At 26.8% G+C, this 17,015-nt stretch overlaps 1 protein-coding gene across 1 annotated transcript in view; it reads right to left on the bottom strand.

The window, feature by feature from the left end:
• Nucleotides 1-3,609: 3,609 nt before the first annotated feature.
• Nucleotides 3,610-17,015, bottom strand: part of tau (microtubule-associated protein tau) — a 473,926-nt gene continuing 460,520 nt past the window's right edge. Inside the window, exon 8 of the mRNA XM_075375076.1 lies at nt 3,610-6,913. Coding sequence (XP_075231191.1) covers nt 3,809-6,913 — 3,105 coding nt within the window. The 3' untranslated portion in view covers nt 3,610-3,808. The remainder of the gene's footprint in view (nt 6,914-17,015) is intronic.

Below are 17,015 nucleotides of genomic sequence, written 5' to 3'. Positions count from 1 at the left end.
ATCAGGAATCCTGATAGGCCTACTATTCATAAAGTTCTACGCAAAAGGTTATAACTATATAAACAAAAAATTCAGTTAGTGCAAGAAATAAAATCAATCTGATACAAAAGAATGTTTCCAGTTTGCTGTTGACATTTTAGGAAAAATGATTAAAAACAGTTACTTTTAATCCATTCAAATTTTATGGGTGAAGCTAATTTTTACCTTAGTGGATGTGTTAATATAGATAATTCATGAATATGGGGATCTGAAAACAGACTTGTAGTTTTTGAGAAAGCACATGATACACCTGAAGTTAATATTTGGTGTGATTTAATGAAAAATCATATAATTGGGCTTTTTTTCTTTACTGAAAAGACTATTAATGAAAATACGTAACTTGATATGTTAAATGGATGAACTTAAATATATATTCCTGGTGGAACCATGAATATAACCTTATATATATAACAAGGTGGTGGAACCCACATTTAATGCATTCACGAAGCTTTGAATGAAAATATATAGATAGACTGAAAGGTCGAAAAGGCCGTACACCCTTCAAGAAGTATGGACTTAATCCCTTGTGATTTTTTTTTCTTGTGGGGAACATATTAAAAATATTTTTTTCTCTGAAAAATTATGTGATCTGAATCACTTAATCTAAAGAATTAAGGAAGCAATTAAAACCATAACAGAAGATACATTATATCATGTATGGGCAGAAACTAAATGCCGATTTTGGAATTTGCCGAATGACAAAGGGTGCACACATTGAATTTTATTGATTTTATTATTTATTTTTTTATTGATTTTTAACAATTTTCGATTGAGAAGGTGATAAATGAAACAATATAACTGTAAGTATTATGTTTTTATTTAATTTATGCCTTAAACTTCACCGTTCTTTTATGATACAATTTCATTAATAGAAATAACATTTAAAAAATATTTCATCATAATCTAATAATTAATCAAAATTTAATTTTAAGTTAAACGTAATTTAACATAAAAATTGAAACCATCTTGCTGATATATATATATATATATATATATATATATATATATATATATATATATATATATATATTTGATTTTTTTTTTTGTAATTGGTATTTGGCTTTTGTGATGAACATGAGTTCTGAAGGATCAGCAAGATGATTTCAATTTTTATGTTAAATTATATTTAACTTAAAATTACATTTTGATAAATCATTAGATTATGATGAAAGATTTTTTAAATATTATTTCTGTTAATGAAAATTTTTAATCATTCAGAGAATGATGTATTTAAAGAGTGTAGGTTTTATTCAAGCCATATGCAGATACACTTGCTTCTTAGGTGGTGACATTATTATATCCTACCAACAGAAGTATACTGATAAATTGGACATCAAAATTACATAATTATATCTTAGAAATCATTCTTGGTCCTGTAGAATTGTAAAAGTAATAATTATAGCAGTTTTTTTGGAACAATGCTGACCACTTTGTTATTAATAAAACTTTGAGTAATTTATCTTGTAGATGAATGTGGAAAAAAGTATAAATTGTTAATATTTTGGACAAGTACAGAGTGTTAAAACCTCTCTCTCTTTTTCCTGTTTAGCCTCCGGTAACAACCGTTCAGATAATACTTCAGAGGATGATATGTATGAGTGTAAATGAAGTGTAGTCTTGTACATTCTCAGTTCGACCATTCCTGAGATGTGTGGTTAATTGAAACCCAACCACCAAAGAACACCGGTATCCACGATCTAGTATTCAAATCCGTGTAAAAATAATTGGCTTTACTAGGACTTGAACACTGGAACTCTCGACTTTCCAAATCAGCTGATTTGGGAAGACGCGTTCACCACTAGACCAACCCGGTGGGATAGAGTGTTAAAACCTAGAAGTGTATTACCTCGCCGTGAAAACAAAAACTGAATGATTTTTGCAACAGTTAATATTATGGAGAAATTTTGTGTTGGAAGGATTATATGTATTAATTTCTGATAGATTTGTGTCGGAAACCAAAAGGAGAATTGCAACAGTGGTTTAAGGTGAATTCTCAGAAGAATTAGTACACTGTAGAAACTAGTTCTATGCTATTATTACTTGTATTGGTCAATTTATAATTATGCTGCATGAAGTTATATTAGATGTCTTTGTAATGGACAGTTCAAGTTTAATCAAAGAAGAAATACATGAGAAAAGATCTAAGCACACTATTATTTTCTTTTTAGAACTTGGATGATTTACTAAAACGTTTATCCTTATATATCATTAAAAAATCAGGACTAAGATATTGTGATGTATAAGATAGTACTATTTATCCATTATATGACTTTTGGTTTCATGAATTAAAGAACAATTAAGTTGTACATGAAACTGGAGCTTTGTGGAACTTATGTTTTTGTCATAAATGTTGCTTATTGATATAATTCTCACTTTTAGGTATGCTTTTAAGTGTAAAATAGATCTCTATTCACCTAAATATTTTAAATTTGAGACTTGCTATCCTATTACAAAATATTTAAGATCAATTCAAAGTAAAGTTTTTATAAAGTAAACATTTGTTTTTTTTTTTTTAAATTAAACTGGATTACTTATCTTGTGTAAATTTTAAATCTGTTTTTAAGAAAATTTTCGACATTTTAAAGCTTTTGTTTTTATTATAATTTATGAATTATTTGATACTTTTAGAAAAGTCACTGTATGTTTTTTTTGAAATTTATTTTTTTTTTATTTTGAATCTAAACTCAACAATTCTTTTGATGAATTATTATTATTTTTTTTAGAATTGTATGTTTTATTTAAAGACAGGCTGTGTAACATATCTAAAAATTTTAAGGATGTCCCCTTAATTTTAATGATAAATAAATAGGAGTTCCCCTTCCCCCCGAGTACTTTTGGACGCATTTATTTAAATTTTTAGAATTTATTAGATTATAAAAACTGGCCATAACCTTAAAGTCTGAATAAAAACTAATTTTTTATTTTCAAACTTTATTCCCTCTACTTAAATTTTAGCTTTGTGTACTTTTTGTACAGAGTATAGATTGAGCATATTCTTATTTTTTTGTATATTACATTAAAAAAATTACAGTAATAATATTAAAAAAATTATATGAACTATAAATTAAGTTATAGAATTTAGTTGAGAGAAAATTAAAATATTGGACTTGTTATTAATCTTTTTATTTTAATACAACAGCTACTATTACATAAAATGGAATTAATATATCACATAATAATGTAAATATAACACTCTTTTAAGAAATTTAGATTTTGGAATGGTTATTATTGATAAATACATGTTGATCTTAAAAATGTTTAAATAATCGTCAACAAATCATGGATATTTTAATTTCCTCTTTATTCTTTTTGTATTGTTTTTATATTTTTCTGGTTTCTGATATTATATCACGCAGAATTTAATGTTTATTTCTTTTCATACTTTTACATTTAAACATTCATAATGTGTTATGTTACCCTTAAATGAATGTTAAAAACAATTGATTGTTTTTATTCAATTTTTCCTTAAGTTATTTAAATTTTATATTTGAGAATACTTAAAAAAACAATTATGTTTCAAAGTAGATCTTTTTGATAAGATTATTTGGGACATCCTTAGTATATGATAATAATAATATTAATTGCTTTTATTTTTATTATTATTTTTTGAAAAGATTGAAACATTTGTAACGCTATAATTAATAGAGTGTGATATGGTTATGTATAATTTTCGTGTATCATATCAGTTCATTAACTGTTAAACATTTACATTCTAGAAAATCAAAATCTATTCAAATTTTTTTCGATTTTAATTTTATCTGTTAGTATTTCAAGTGGTTTTTGCATCTGGAGATTTTGAATCATCAGTTTTTGGTTTAACAGTCTCTGTTTCTTTACCTACTTTTGATTCTTCATCATTTGATTTTTCATTGATAACACCATTACTTATAATTGTTTGTGATTTATCATCAGCAGTCTTAATATCTAAAGCTTTTGAATTTTCTATTTTTTCATTATTAATTGACGAAGATTTTGGTTCTGCATTTTGATTCTCAGTTTTTGATAAAGCTGTGTGTTTAATTGCAGAATCATCTTGTTTGGCATCTATTTCAAATGTTTTTATCATATTTGTGTCAAAGTGTGTTGTTTTTGTGTCATTTTGCTTTGATTTTTCAGCATCTGCTTTGAATTCTGTTATTTGTTTTGTTACACTTTCTTGTGGACCCTGTTTGGCTTTGATTTCTTCTAAACTTTGATCGCCTTTCTTACTTACATCATCTTTTATTTTTTCTGTTTCAGTTTTTGTTTTATCACCATTCTTTTTATTCATTTCCTCAACAATATTTTCTTCAGTTTTTGATTTACCATTTTTGCTATCTTTAACATTTTCCAAAACTGTTATACCTTCTGATTCAGTTTCATCTGACTCATTATTTTTCATTTGATCTTCTTTTTGAAATTTATTTTCAGAAATTATTTCTTTATTTTCTTTTTCAGTATCTTCCTTTTTTGCATCTGCTACTGTTTCAGTCTTATCATCTTTAGAAGTATCAGATCCATTTTTAAGATGTAGTTTTTGCGATTTATCTAAATTTTTATCTTCACTTTTTTCTTGTGTTTTTTCACTTTCTATTATTTGTTTTTCTAAATCCCTTTTCTCCTTTTGTTCTTTTTCTACTTGCTCTTTATCATCAACTTCTTTGATTTCTACTTCATTCAGTTCTTCTTTGGATTTAACTGGTTCTTTTTTCTCTGTTTGTTCATCCCTTTTTTCTGGTTCTTTTATTTTGTTTTCCTTTTTCTCAGTTTCTGATTTTTCTGTGATAACTTCATCTTTTTCTTTTTTCTCTGTTTCTTGCGATTCAATCTTTGAAACCGTTTCTTTTTCTTTTGAATCTTCTTTGCATTTTTCTTCTGTTGCATCACCTTCACTTATTTCTAATTTCTTTATTTCATCTTTACTTTGTGATTCATTTTGTTTTATATCTGATGAAGTACCTTCTTCAGCTTTTTCTTTTTTTGATTCATCTTTCTTTTCGTCATGTGACTCTTTAGTTTTGTCATCTTCAGCTGGCTGAATTTCATTTTTTAATTCTTTAATCTTCAAATCATCAGATGCCTTAACATCACTTTTTGGTTGTTCAGTTTTTATATCTTCAGTTAGTTCTGATTCAATCTCTGGTTTTTCTTCTGGCTTTGCTTCTGCGGTTGATTTAGTATCACTTTCTGCTTCTTTGATTTTTTCAACTTCTGTTGGCTTTGTTTTACTTTCTGGTTCTTTGAGTTTTGAATCTTCATTGAGCTTGATTTCACTTTCTAATTGTTCTTCTTTTACATCTTCTGTTGGCTTGGTGTCTTTTGCCAGTTCTTTGGTTTTTGCATCTGCTGTTGGTTTAGTTTCACTAGCAGGTTCTTCAGTTTCTGTATCCTTTGCTGGTTTTGTTTCACCTACTGATTTCTCAGTTGTTATGTCATCTTTTAGTTCAGTAATCATTGTATCCTCTGTTTGTTTAATATCACTTTTTTGAACTTCAGATTTTGCCTCATCTGTTGGTTTAATATCACCCATTGATTCTTCAGATTTTGCCTCATCTGTTGGTTTAATATCAACCTTTGATTCTTCACTTTTTGTTTCCTCTGTTGATTTAACATCTTCCTTTGATTCTTCACTTTTTGTTTCCTCTGTTGACTTAACATCTTCCTTTGATTCTTCACTTTTTGTTTCCTCTGTTGATTTAATATTTTCCTTTGATTCTTCACTTTTTGTTTCTTCTGTTGATTTAACATCTTCCTTTGATTCTTCACTTTTTGTTTCTTCTGTTGGTTTAATATCATCTTTTGATTCTCCACTTTTTATTTCCTCTGTTGATTTAACATCTTCCTTTGATTCTTCAGTTTTTGTTTCTTCTGTTGGTTTAACATCACCCTTTGCTTCTTCTATATTTTTTTCCTCTATTGGTGTAACATCACCTTTTGATTCTTTTGTTGTTTTAATATCATCCTTTGATTCTTTGGTTTCAGCTTCTTCTATTGGTTTAACATCACCTTTTGATTCTTCAGGTTTTGCTTCTTCTGTTGGTTTAATTTCACTCTTTGATTCTTCGGGTTTTGTTTCTTCTGTTGGTTTATCATCCTGCTTTGATTCTTCAATTTTTGTTTCTTCTACTAGTTTAAGATCGCCCTCTGATTCTTTTTCCTTTGTTTCTTCTCTTTGTTTGTCATCATTCTTTGATTCTTCAGTCTTTGCTTCTTCTATTTGTTTATCATCACTCTTTGACTCTTCAGTTTTTGTTTCTTCTATTTGTTTAACATCAGTCTTTAATTCTTCAGTTTTTGTTTCAACTGCTGGTTTGTCTTCACTCTTTGGTTCTTCACTTTTTGTATCTTCAGTTTGTTTTACTTCATCTTCTGGCTCTTCGGTTTTTACTTCATCGGATGGCTTAGTATCACTTACTGTTTCTTCAGTTTTTATTTCTTCGGATGGCTTAGTATCACTTTCTATTTCTTCTGTTTTAATTTCTTCGGATGGCTTAGTATCACTTTCAGTTTTTTCAGTCTCTACTTCTTCTGATGGCTTGCTTTCTTCTTCTACTTCTGTTTTTAATTTTTCTGATGATTCTTCTTCTTTTTCTTCCTTTTGTATTAACTCTTCTTGAAGTTTTATGTCATCAGTTTCTTCATTTTCTATTTGTTCTTCCTTGTTTTCTACAGCTTCTTCTTCATTTCCTTCTTCTGCCTTGCTTCCATTATTGTTTGTTTCATTTAAATCTGCGGCTTCACTATCTTCTAAACGGGATATATGACCACCTGTTTGACTTGGACTTCTCTTCTTTCTGTCAATATTTGATGATGATCTCTGTCGTGATCTTTCTCTTGATGTTTGTCTTGAACCCGCTCTTGATGTTTCTGAACAAATTGATGCTCCATCTTCTCCCTGAAATTATTAAATAAAATAAATATTAATACATTTTTTTACATTCACAGATCAGTAAAAAAACATTCCTGAAGTGATATTTGTTTTATTTCTTAAAATCTTTTTGTTAACAAAAATAATTGATTAAATTTATGATTAGAAATTATAATTTGTGAAGTTTTAAGGAAGAAAAAATTTTAATACAATTTTAATTTAATTATTTGCACAGTTGCCAACTTTTCAAACTAATCTGGAAGATTTTTGTAACCAGATTTATTTTACTATTTTATAGTAAACTCCAGATCTCTTATTTTTTTTTTTGAGATTAATTTTTCTACTCTTGGCACTTTGTAAGGGTTGTATTAATTTACCTAATTTAAAAACAAGTATTTTTGATAGAATATTGTTTTATTCATTTGAAATCTCATTTCTCATCTGTATTATGTTCTTTGCTACAAATATGAAATAATTCAATGGTAATTAATATGTTTACAGTGCTGAAACTAAAACTGCAGTTTCCTTGCAATATGCCTGTGATTACTTTTAAGAAAAATAGCTAAATTATATGAAGATCAATTTATTTTTTATGTTATTTTTTAAATTATCAGTCTTTCATTATCCATTTTAGGTACTCTACTGAGGAGGAAATGAACTTGCTATCTACCTCGTAACTCTTTAATTATCTCATCTCTCAGTGAACTTCAGTATGTGCTATTATTATTTTGGGAGTTTTTAATTATTTGACTATACTTCTGATCTTATTTTTTTAAAAATTAACATCTTTTCATTTTTTTATTACTATTCTTTTTTTTTTAATGCAGTATTGTAGTTATTGGTGGTAAACATAATTTTGGGACGTGATACTAAAATATGAAAATTAAATTCTCTTAAACTTTGAAAACTGAAAGATTAATTTTGATAGATTATGAACAATATTCAATCATATTTATTTATTTCACTTTCTGTATTCTACTCAATTGTTTCTTCTAGGATATGACATCTCAGAGAATTGCTAGCCTCTTTTAGTTACATCTGGTAAAAATAAGGCCATACAAATGGCTTCCTCTGCCATTTAACCAGACTACAAATTACATGTTTATACATTAAATTAGAAGCAGATAAATTATTATAAAGGTCATTAGATTGAGGTAAAACACTAAATAAAATTTATAAACTTTATAAAATAAAATTTAAGTCAAATTAAAAGTCATCCTCTAGCACTAAATAAAAATTTTTATAAATTAAAAATTGTTGAATATGCATAATAAAAAGTACTATTTATTAATAAAATTTCAATATACACTGTTTCTGCTTGACACACAGAGAGAGAGAGAGGGAGAGGGAAAGAATATTACTTTGATCATAAAGTGGGAAGAAGTGATATTTAGTTTTAATAAACAGCTTTAGTCCTGATTCAATAATTTTTAACTGTAGCTGACATCACATTATCATAAGAAGAGGTTTTTACATAATAACAGGACATTTTACATAATAACAATAATTCAGATTTGGATGGTGACAACAAATCTGTCACCGTTCAAATTTTTTTAAAATTCTCCCTAATTAAATTCTCCTTTTATTAAATGCTCTAATCTTGAATGCATTTTGTTGACTGACTGTCCTAAAACATAATGTTAAAAAATTGTATAACTTATTTTTGTTTATTTTAAGATTCGAGTATAATTTTACTGAATGTAAGAGTAACATTAAGTAATATTATATTACTGAGCTGTGCATTTTTATTTTTTGAATACAATTTACAGTTGATTGAAAAGTTGTATTTCCTATCATCAATGAGCCAATATCTGTTAATTTAATTCTTTCCTACTATTCTGCAATTTTGATTTCAGTTAAAATTTTTAAAAAAATTTACAGTGAATAGAATGCTCCTCTTTTGAAATAGAGTTTAAGGGATTTTTGTACTGATGATGTAATTTGGTCTTAGTTAAAGTTGGCAAGTACGCATTTTATAAAAAAAAAGAAAAGATTTTATTATATTAAGCAGCTTCATGAAAGATAATTTTTTTCTTGTAATATTTTAGCGTTTTTTTATCGTATTCACCATATTGAACAGTAATATAAGACATATATTTGGTTGTTTGCTGTGTTAAAACATCAAAATTGATATAAAACATTTTGTTTTATATTTTGTAGATATTTTTAGTTGTGACATTTACATCAATTTTGATTCATTATCATTCAGGAAAGTTTGAAATATTAGAAGTCCTAATTATTGGTGAACTGCTAGTAAGTTTCTAAAAGAAATAATATATTTTAAACTATTTAGCAATAGTTAGTAAAGTATGTTATAGCAAACGTTAATCAGCATTAGCAGCTACATATTTAATACACAATCTACAATAGTTTAATTATGTGTAATGAGTAATTATTGCAGTGTAATATAGTGCTTTATCTACTCATAATATCATATCTACTCATTAAAAAAATAATAAATGTATATGTCAGTAGTAAGCTAATATTATTAATTAGTGCCACTGCATTTTTTTATTAATAATTATTATAAATCTAACATTTATTACTATTATTTAAATATATATTTTTATTTTGTGATTTATATTCACATTTCAATGTAATTGTCATAATTTAATATATTACAATTACAATATATGTAAATACTAATATCACCACTAAATTGTCTACTTTATGCATTAAAAAAATTATATCATTCATAGGATAATCTTTAAAAAACAGAAGTTTGTAAACACCCATATAATTTTTTCCTCATTTGAAAATAGTAAGTCTATATTGTTTTTCAGAATAAAACAAGCCAATTTTAAACATTTTCAATTCTTTTTAGAAAATAAAAAAAAACAGATAATTAAATCATTGTTCGCAGTTTTCCTAATCATTACTTTTTATAAAAATATTAAATGTTTTAATTAATATTTTTCGTTTTTAGTAAATGTTTTTAAAATATTAAAAATTATGTAAGGATCCATCATCCAGAAATTTAGTCTCAAATTAAACCAATTAACTTATGTAGTTCCCTTTCTACCCAGTAAATAGCATATAACTATTGAGACATTTTTCATCCTTATGTGAATTATTATTTTTAGTTTGCCAAATTAGCAATTTATTTCTGAATGTGTTTATTACATCTTGAACTGATTATAATAATCCAAATTTATTCCAAATCAGTATTTATTTTATTATATATCCCAAATTATTTCATTAAAATACTTCATTAATCATTACAACAGGTGTCAGATATATTCTATAATAACCAGTGTAAAGATTTGCAGCAACTTACAGTAATATTGAAACTTAATTTGGAATAAGGACTATTCCTTATTCCATACTAAGTTTCAGTACTACCATAATGAAAGTAATATACATTGGAAAAGAGTTAATATTTTTCTTCCTTTTTATTTGTTATATTTATTTGAATGCTTCTAGTCCATGATGAAATTTATTTAAACCCAATATAATTAAAAACACAACAGTACAAATTCAATGCGTTTTCTGATTACATTCTAAATGTGTCTGCCTATCTCAAAGAAATGCAAGCAATAATGTCAGCTGACAGTAAGGTGAGAACAACAGCTCCGATCATGGAAGATTGTTACAAAAGCAACTAAAACCACCGTCTATTAAAATTAGTCCAGATTGTTATTTCAAAAGTTTTACAGAGTTTTGCACTTTAAAAGACTTGATTTCTAATTGTCATGGACAAAAATATATCTAATATCATCTTTCTGACCGAATAAAGAAAGTTTTTCATGATAACTTGTCATTATTATAAATTTTTTCTTATGTTTAATCATATTTAAATTAATTAATTTCTACAGTCTTTACAATTTCCAAACTATGAAACTTGGACTTTTTTGAGTTTGGGATCAAAACTGATTAGTGGTTGGATTACTGTTTTTAAAAATTATACCTCCAGTAAATTATATCCTGTGCCAGAAAATTTATGTGCTGCTAAGGTGTTATTACTAACTACATTAAGCTTAATTTTTAAGTGAAATAGTAAATATTTATATTTATTACAGCAATAAGGCAAGAGATATGAACAGTAAAAAATTTGAATAAGTCTGTTAGTGACTTAATTAAACTTCTTGTCTGAAAAAAACATATAAGCAACAGCTTTTAATTGGTAAATGAAATTAACTATTAAATATAATACAGGTATGTTTAATATTACTATTACATCAGTCAAACATGTCATCTAATTAATTTTAATTATAACTTAACGCTTATCTCTCATTCATTATCATTCATGTCTGCTTATCACCTCAGAAATGAGTAAATATTTCATTTATACATTTTTACGTAACTTTTTTACCTATCATATTTTTCATTATATTTTTAATATCTTTCAACTCACTGTAAAAAAAAAAAAAAAACATTCAAGAATTCAATTCAGAAATAGTATAATTTAACTTTGAAATAACAATTCATTGATAAAAAATATAATTAAAATGTTATTTATAGTTTATTACAAATATTATCATTGAAATTGTTAGTGTAATAGATAAAATTAAATGTACCTTAATATCTTTATTAAATTACTTTTTTTTCATAGATTTATATAAATAAAATTAAAAAAAATAATTAGAATAAAATTATAATAGCTCTGAAAAATGAATCAACTTATTAAATTTATTTCTTATTAAACAAAAAATTATTTACCTTAAAAGACAATTAAAAAGTTAAAATGAGATTTTATTTTTTTGGTTTATTACATATATATTTTTGATTTAAATAAAATGTATTAGCTTATATAATTTTATTGTAGCTACTACATGATTAATTATCATCATTAAATTGAGCCCCAAACTTAAAATTTAATTAAATTTTTTTCTAGGCTTGTAAAATAGTTTTTTGTTTTACAGTTCATATATTAAATTCTTTAAAGATTTGATTAAAAAGCTCAATAAAATATTTGCTTAAGCAGTAACTGGTACCTAAAACATAAATACTGCAATCTTTAAAAAAATCAGTACTTAAATAATTTTCTACTTCTTTATTGAAAACCTTTGAAATGTTTTTACTTGCCTATAATTAATAAGGTATTTTGTTTAAACTTTTCACCTCTGGCATGTGTATTTTCTACATGCTAGTAATGTAATAATATCAAATTATTTTTCTATTTGGATTCACACATACACAAGCAATGACTCACAGTGTCTTAACTTTTTAAGTATACAGAAAGAATGGTTATTTATGAAAAGTTAGTGTTAGATTAAAAGCATCATTTTCACTATATTTAAACTACAAACTTTGACAATATTTTATGAATAAAACAAAATACTTTCATGAAAACTGAAAATAAAGAAATTGTGTCTTTGTTAACAATGAATAAAATCTTCAACTGGTTTTTTTAACAGTGCTTGTGGTATGTGTTTATGGCAGGTATGTCTCTTCTTGATTATTTAATAACAGAGCGTTGAAGTTAATTTTGTAGCTAGGAAATTGATCTTTACAGAGTCTTGAATGAATTGCCACCTGAAGGTCTGATGTGATCTTCATCAATAATGTCTTAACTCCATCATTCTTTTTATTGTCAATGGTCTTGACTCAGCTACTGTACCAGTTACTTTGATTATTATTAATTGCCTGTCATTCAAGGTTATTTTTATTATGTTTTATCAACTTGTTTTCATTATACTTTTTCAAAGTATCGATTTCAATAATGATACTTCTTTATCTAAACATCCTCTCTCCTTTTATTTTCATTGGGATTTTCTTCTCCCAGCTGTTCTTTGACAGGCCACAGCTTTATTCATTCATTTCTTGAATTGGATTTGTAAGTGTGCATTGGTATATATTAACATGTAACTATATTGCTTCTAATTCTGATTTTTAATAATTACAATGATACGTTTTATATCTATTTCAAATCTGATTCCTGTTATTTTCTTTGGTCGTCTTATTAAAACTTTTTTGTAGTACAGATGCACCATTAGGAGATAAGAAATTGTGCCTTAAAATATTTCTTGATGTCATTTAAAGTGAAAAGAGAAGAATATGCCTCCTTTTTTCTCTGAACTTTATTTTTAAAAAAATATATTTTGATACGTATATGGAGTTTTATTATAGAAACTTTGATTAGATTTTATATATATATTTATATATACACGAGTGATATCTCTAAAGTAAAGACCGCTGGGAAATTTCTCTCCTGAACGTTGGCGACCCTGAGTCGTTCATGGCCACGCTAGTAATGTACACGTAGTATTGTTTTTTGTAAGATGTCGCTTTGTAGTATCTTTGATTACGTGTGAGGTATTACGTTATAAAATGTATAGGAAAATCGATGTTGCCGTCTGTGAAATACGCGTAGTCACACATTTTTTAAACCATCAAATCGTTAAGCCGATTGAAATCCATAGGCAGTCGATTGCTGTGTAAGTTGATAATGTAATGAATAAAAGAAACATGCGAAAATGGTTTGAAAGGTTTAGAAATAACAGAATTAATGTGCACGATGAAGAACGTCTGGGGACGTCCTCTATAATCACCGAGGACTTGTTGAAACGCGTCGATGATGAATCGGAAAAGATCGTCGCTCAACGATTTCCGATATGTCCCATCTTTTTCCTGATGTTTCAAGAGTTGTTGTCAGTCGCATTGCTCATGACCATTTAAGCTTCAGTAAGGTTTGTCCACGTCGGGTGCCGCACGTCTAACGAAACGTCACAAAAAAATCCGAATGTGATCTGCTTTGGAATTTTTGATGTGCTACACTGAAAAAGGCGAAGAGTTCCTTAATAAAATTGTTACCGGCGATGAAACATGATTTCGTATTACACGCCAGAGAGAAAACGGCAGTGAAGTGAATGGCGTCATCCTAAATTACCAACTAGACCGACAAAGGTCAAGCCGCAACCATGTGGACGGAAACTGATGGCCGCAGTATTTTGGGATCGGTTTGGCATATTGCTGATCGATTTCATTCCACGTGCAACGACAATAAAAACAGAAGCCTACTGCGAAACTCTACCTCTAAGTTACGGCACGCCATTCAAAATCGGCGACGTGGGCGGCTGACCGACGGGGTCGTTCTGCTGCACGTTAATGCACATCCACATGTTGCGGGTCCGACACGTGATTTATTGAGAAAATTTACGATCACCCACCATTTAGATTGGACTTAGCTCCTTCTGATTACCATTTGTTTGAGAAGTTGAAAGAATTTTTGAGTGGTAAGCGATTCGCGGGTGACGATGAACTTAAAAATGTTATTAATCGGTGGCTAAATGGACTGGCGAGAATAATACGAAGGTATATTGAAGCTGGTGTAAGTAGGGGATAAATGTATTAATTCATGTGGCGATTATATAGAGAAGTAGTAAAAGGTATGTAGTTTAAGAGAATTAAAAAATATTTATAAAGTTTTCAGAATAAATTTTTTTTACAATAAAACTGTCTTTATTTTAAAGGTAACCTCTCCTATATATATATGAACACATAAAATATTAATTTTTATCATGTATTATGCGAGTGTATATATACACCTCTGTACTTCTTTATTAGAGTAGAGAATCAATGTGCGTCACCTTTGTTATATATTTATGCATTAATTAATTGACATTGTATTAATAAAGAATGTTCAGGATACAACTTGAACAAATCTAGAAAAATTTTCCAGATCAATTGAAATTTTGATAGTATTGTGGTAATTTTATTTTCTGATGGTATGCATTTTCAATAACAAGTACACAAAAGCTCTACTGTAATGAAAAAATACACACTCACTGCACACATATTTATATTTAATTTAGAAAATAATATAGTATATAACTACTGTTCAGTCCTTCAAGTGTTTCAGGGACTGAGCTTAGGTGGGTTAATGTTAATGAAGGTCATGATTCTTAGAGATTTAACAGTTTGTTTTTTATTAAGTACTTAAATCAGAAATATTTGTATTTCATTAGTAGTATAGTTTTATTGGTTTTAATTATTAGTATAAAGCGTGAAACAATAGCTGTGGTATACTTATTTTGTGTAAACTACAAAATTTAATGTGCACTCTAAGTAGTGCTTCAAAGAAATATATCTTTAGACTTACCCTGGATATATATTGTTTCTTCTTAATAAAATTTTCTATGCTATTAAAAAAAAACAGTTAATACAAATTATATTGAGTTATGAATTTATGTAGATATTTATTGTTTTAATATAAACTTTTATACATTTATATAATGTAACAGTTTTTCTTTATTAAAATCAGAGGATATTTTATAATTTTGTTATTTATTTTATTAATTTCATAAACATGTCTTAAGATAGAAATACTGAATTTTTTTTTTTTATTAAAACAAAAATAAAAGTAGATTATAAAACGTAATTCAATAAGTTTTTTCAGTTGTAGTAAACTTAAAATGTTATAATAACATGATATAAAATCATGTTATGATAAAACATAATATAATTTGAAATTTTTTATAAGCATTAATTTCATTAACCGATGTAACTTATTCCATACTAAGTGTTTAATTTATGAACTTCAATACCATTTAGAGGCTATACTAAGTGGTAAAAAGCATATATATAAGGAATGGTTTTAATACTTATCATTAGGTGATTTCATTTTGTTTTTAACTTGCATTATTTTCAATGGCTGATCCATAAATATCTTTGTTTTCTGTTATACCAACTTTTACGCATTTTCTTCTTTATTTAACTTATTTATTATTATCATTTTTTTACTTACACTCTTAAATTATTATCTAAATTTTCCCTGACATCCACAATATTCTCATAAGAGGAATGATGATCGGGGAGGAACAGCTAAAGAAAGTCAAACGTTTTAAGTATCTTGAAAGAATGGAGGAATAGGTTACTGAAAGGGCTATTCATGCCTATAATTATTTTTTAAAAGTGTACAAAATTTGAACTGAATTTTGGATTTATTACAGAGAAAATTAAAAAGGTCAAATAACTTATTTATATTTATTTGTGTGTGTTGTTTATGAAAAAAAGAAACAACTTTATAATTAAGGGTTGCAGAATTAAGTTTCTCAGGAGCAGCATAGAATTACAAGGTTGGATATGATAAGGAGTGACGGGTTAGGTATATGATGAAAGAAAAACTCTTACAAGAGAGAAGAGAAATCAACGAAGAGATTATATACATGTAAAGAGAACAATTAAATGAATAATTCCTTTAACTGTTGGAGGATGCAGAGAAGTAGTTAAAGATAATGGAAGGATATGTAAAAAGTGGGCATAAGAATTAAATAAGTTCATGGAACAGAAATAGTACCAGGCTAGAAAGAGGTGAAGAACTTATGTTTCAAACAAATGTAGCTTACGGTTGGAATGCCAGAATGGCATATAATTATGATCCTTATTATGTGAATTTAAACTTGATCCCCATCAATCGCTTACAAATGATATGCTAATTGTATTAATGTCTAAAGTACGATGACTTTTACAGTAATTAAAAATATTGTTCATGTAGAAACATTACATGAATTTTGGGATTTTATGATTTCACACATTTACATTCATTCACAAAGTTCCAAAAGTGAATCAGCATACTTAGTTGGGACCTGTTTGAATGGAAAAAAATATAATTAATCTCTCAGTTTAACTTTATAATTACATTTATTTTAAAATATCTATCTATTGACTTTTAAAATTAATTATAGTAGTATTGTAAGTTAATGTTTGGTGATTAATTCTAATAATTTTTTTAAAAATATATTTTATATATATATATTTATGAATAATATAACCAGTAAATATGTGTTGTGCTACTAATGCCTGAGTATCTGAAAAATGAACTATTATCCATAGGTTTAAAGAAAACTGTCTAAAATTAATATTTTTAATTGTTGGTAATGAGCCTTGGTATACTTGTTAATTAATTTTCATTTCAAATTTAAGTGATATAAATTCCACAATTTTGATCAAACTCTGATTTGTTTTTATTTATTATATGTTTACTTTTACATTAGTATAAATAAAATTTAATATTGAACCGTTGATTGAAAACGGATTTTCTGAATTTTCTTTTTAATAATTTTTTTTATTCTTTATTTATCAGCCACTAGTAAAGGTAAGTCTCATAATGTCAGATAGATCATGGTTTAAGTTAAATAAACTATTCTTGTGTAGGTTTACTAGTGAAAGTTTGGCTGAAAATTTCAGA

Source organism: Lycorma delicatula, chromosome 9 (assembly GCF_047948215.1).
Source record: "Lycorma delicatula isolate Av1 chromosome 9, ASM4794821v1, whole genome shotgun sequence".
Taxonomy (NCBI): Eukaryota; Metazoa; Arthropoda; class Insecta; order Hemiptera; family Fulgoridae; genus Lycorma; species Lycorma delicatula.
The sequence above is the reverse complement of the archived record's forward strand: the minus strand, read 5'-3'. Positions and strand labels throughout refer to the sequence as shown.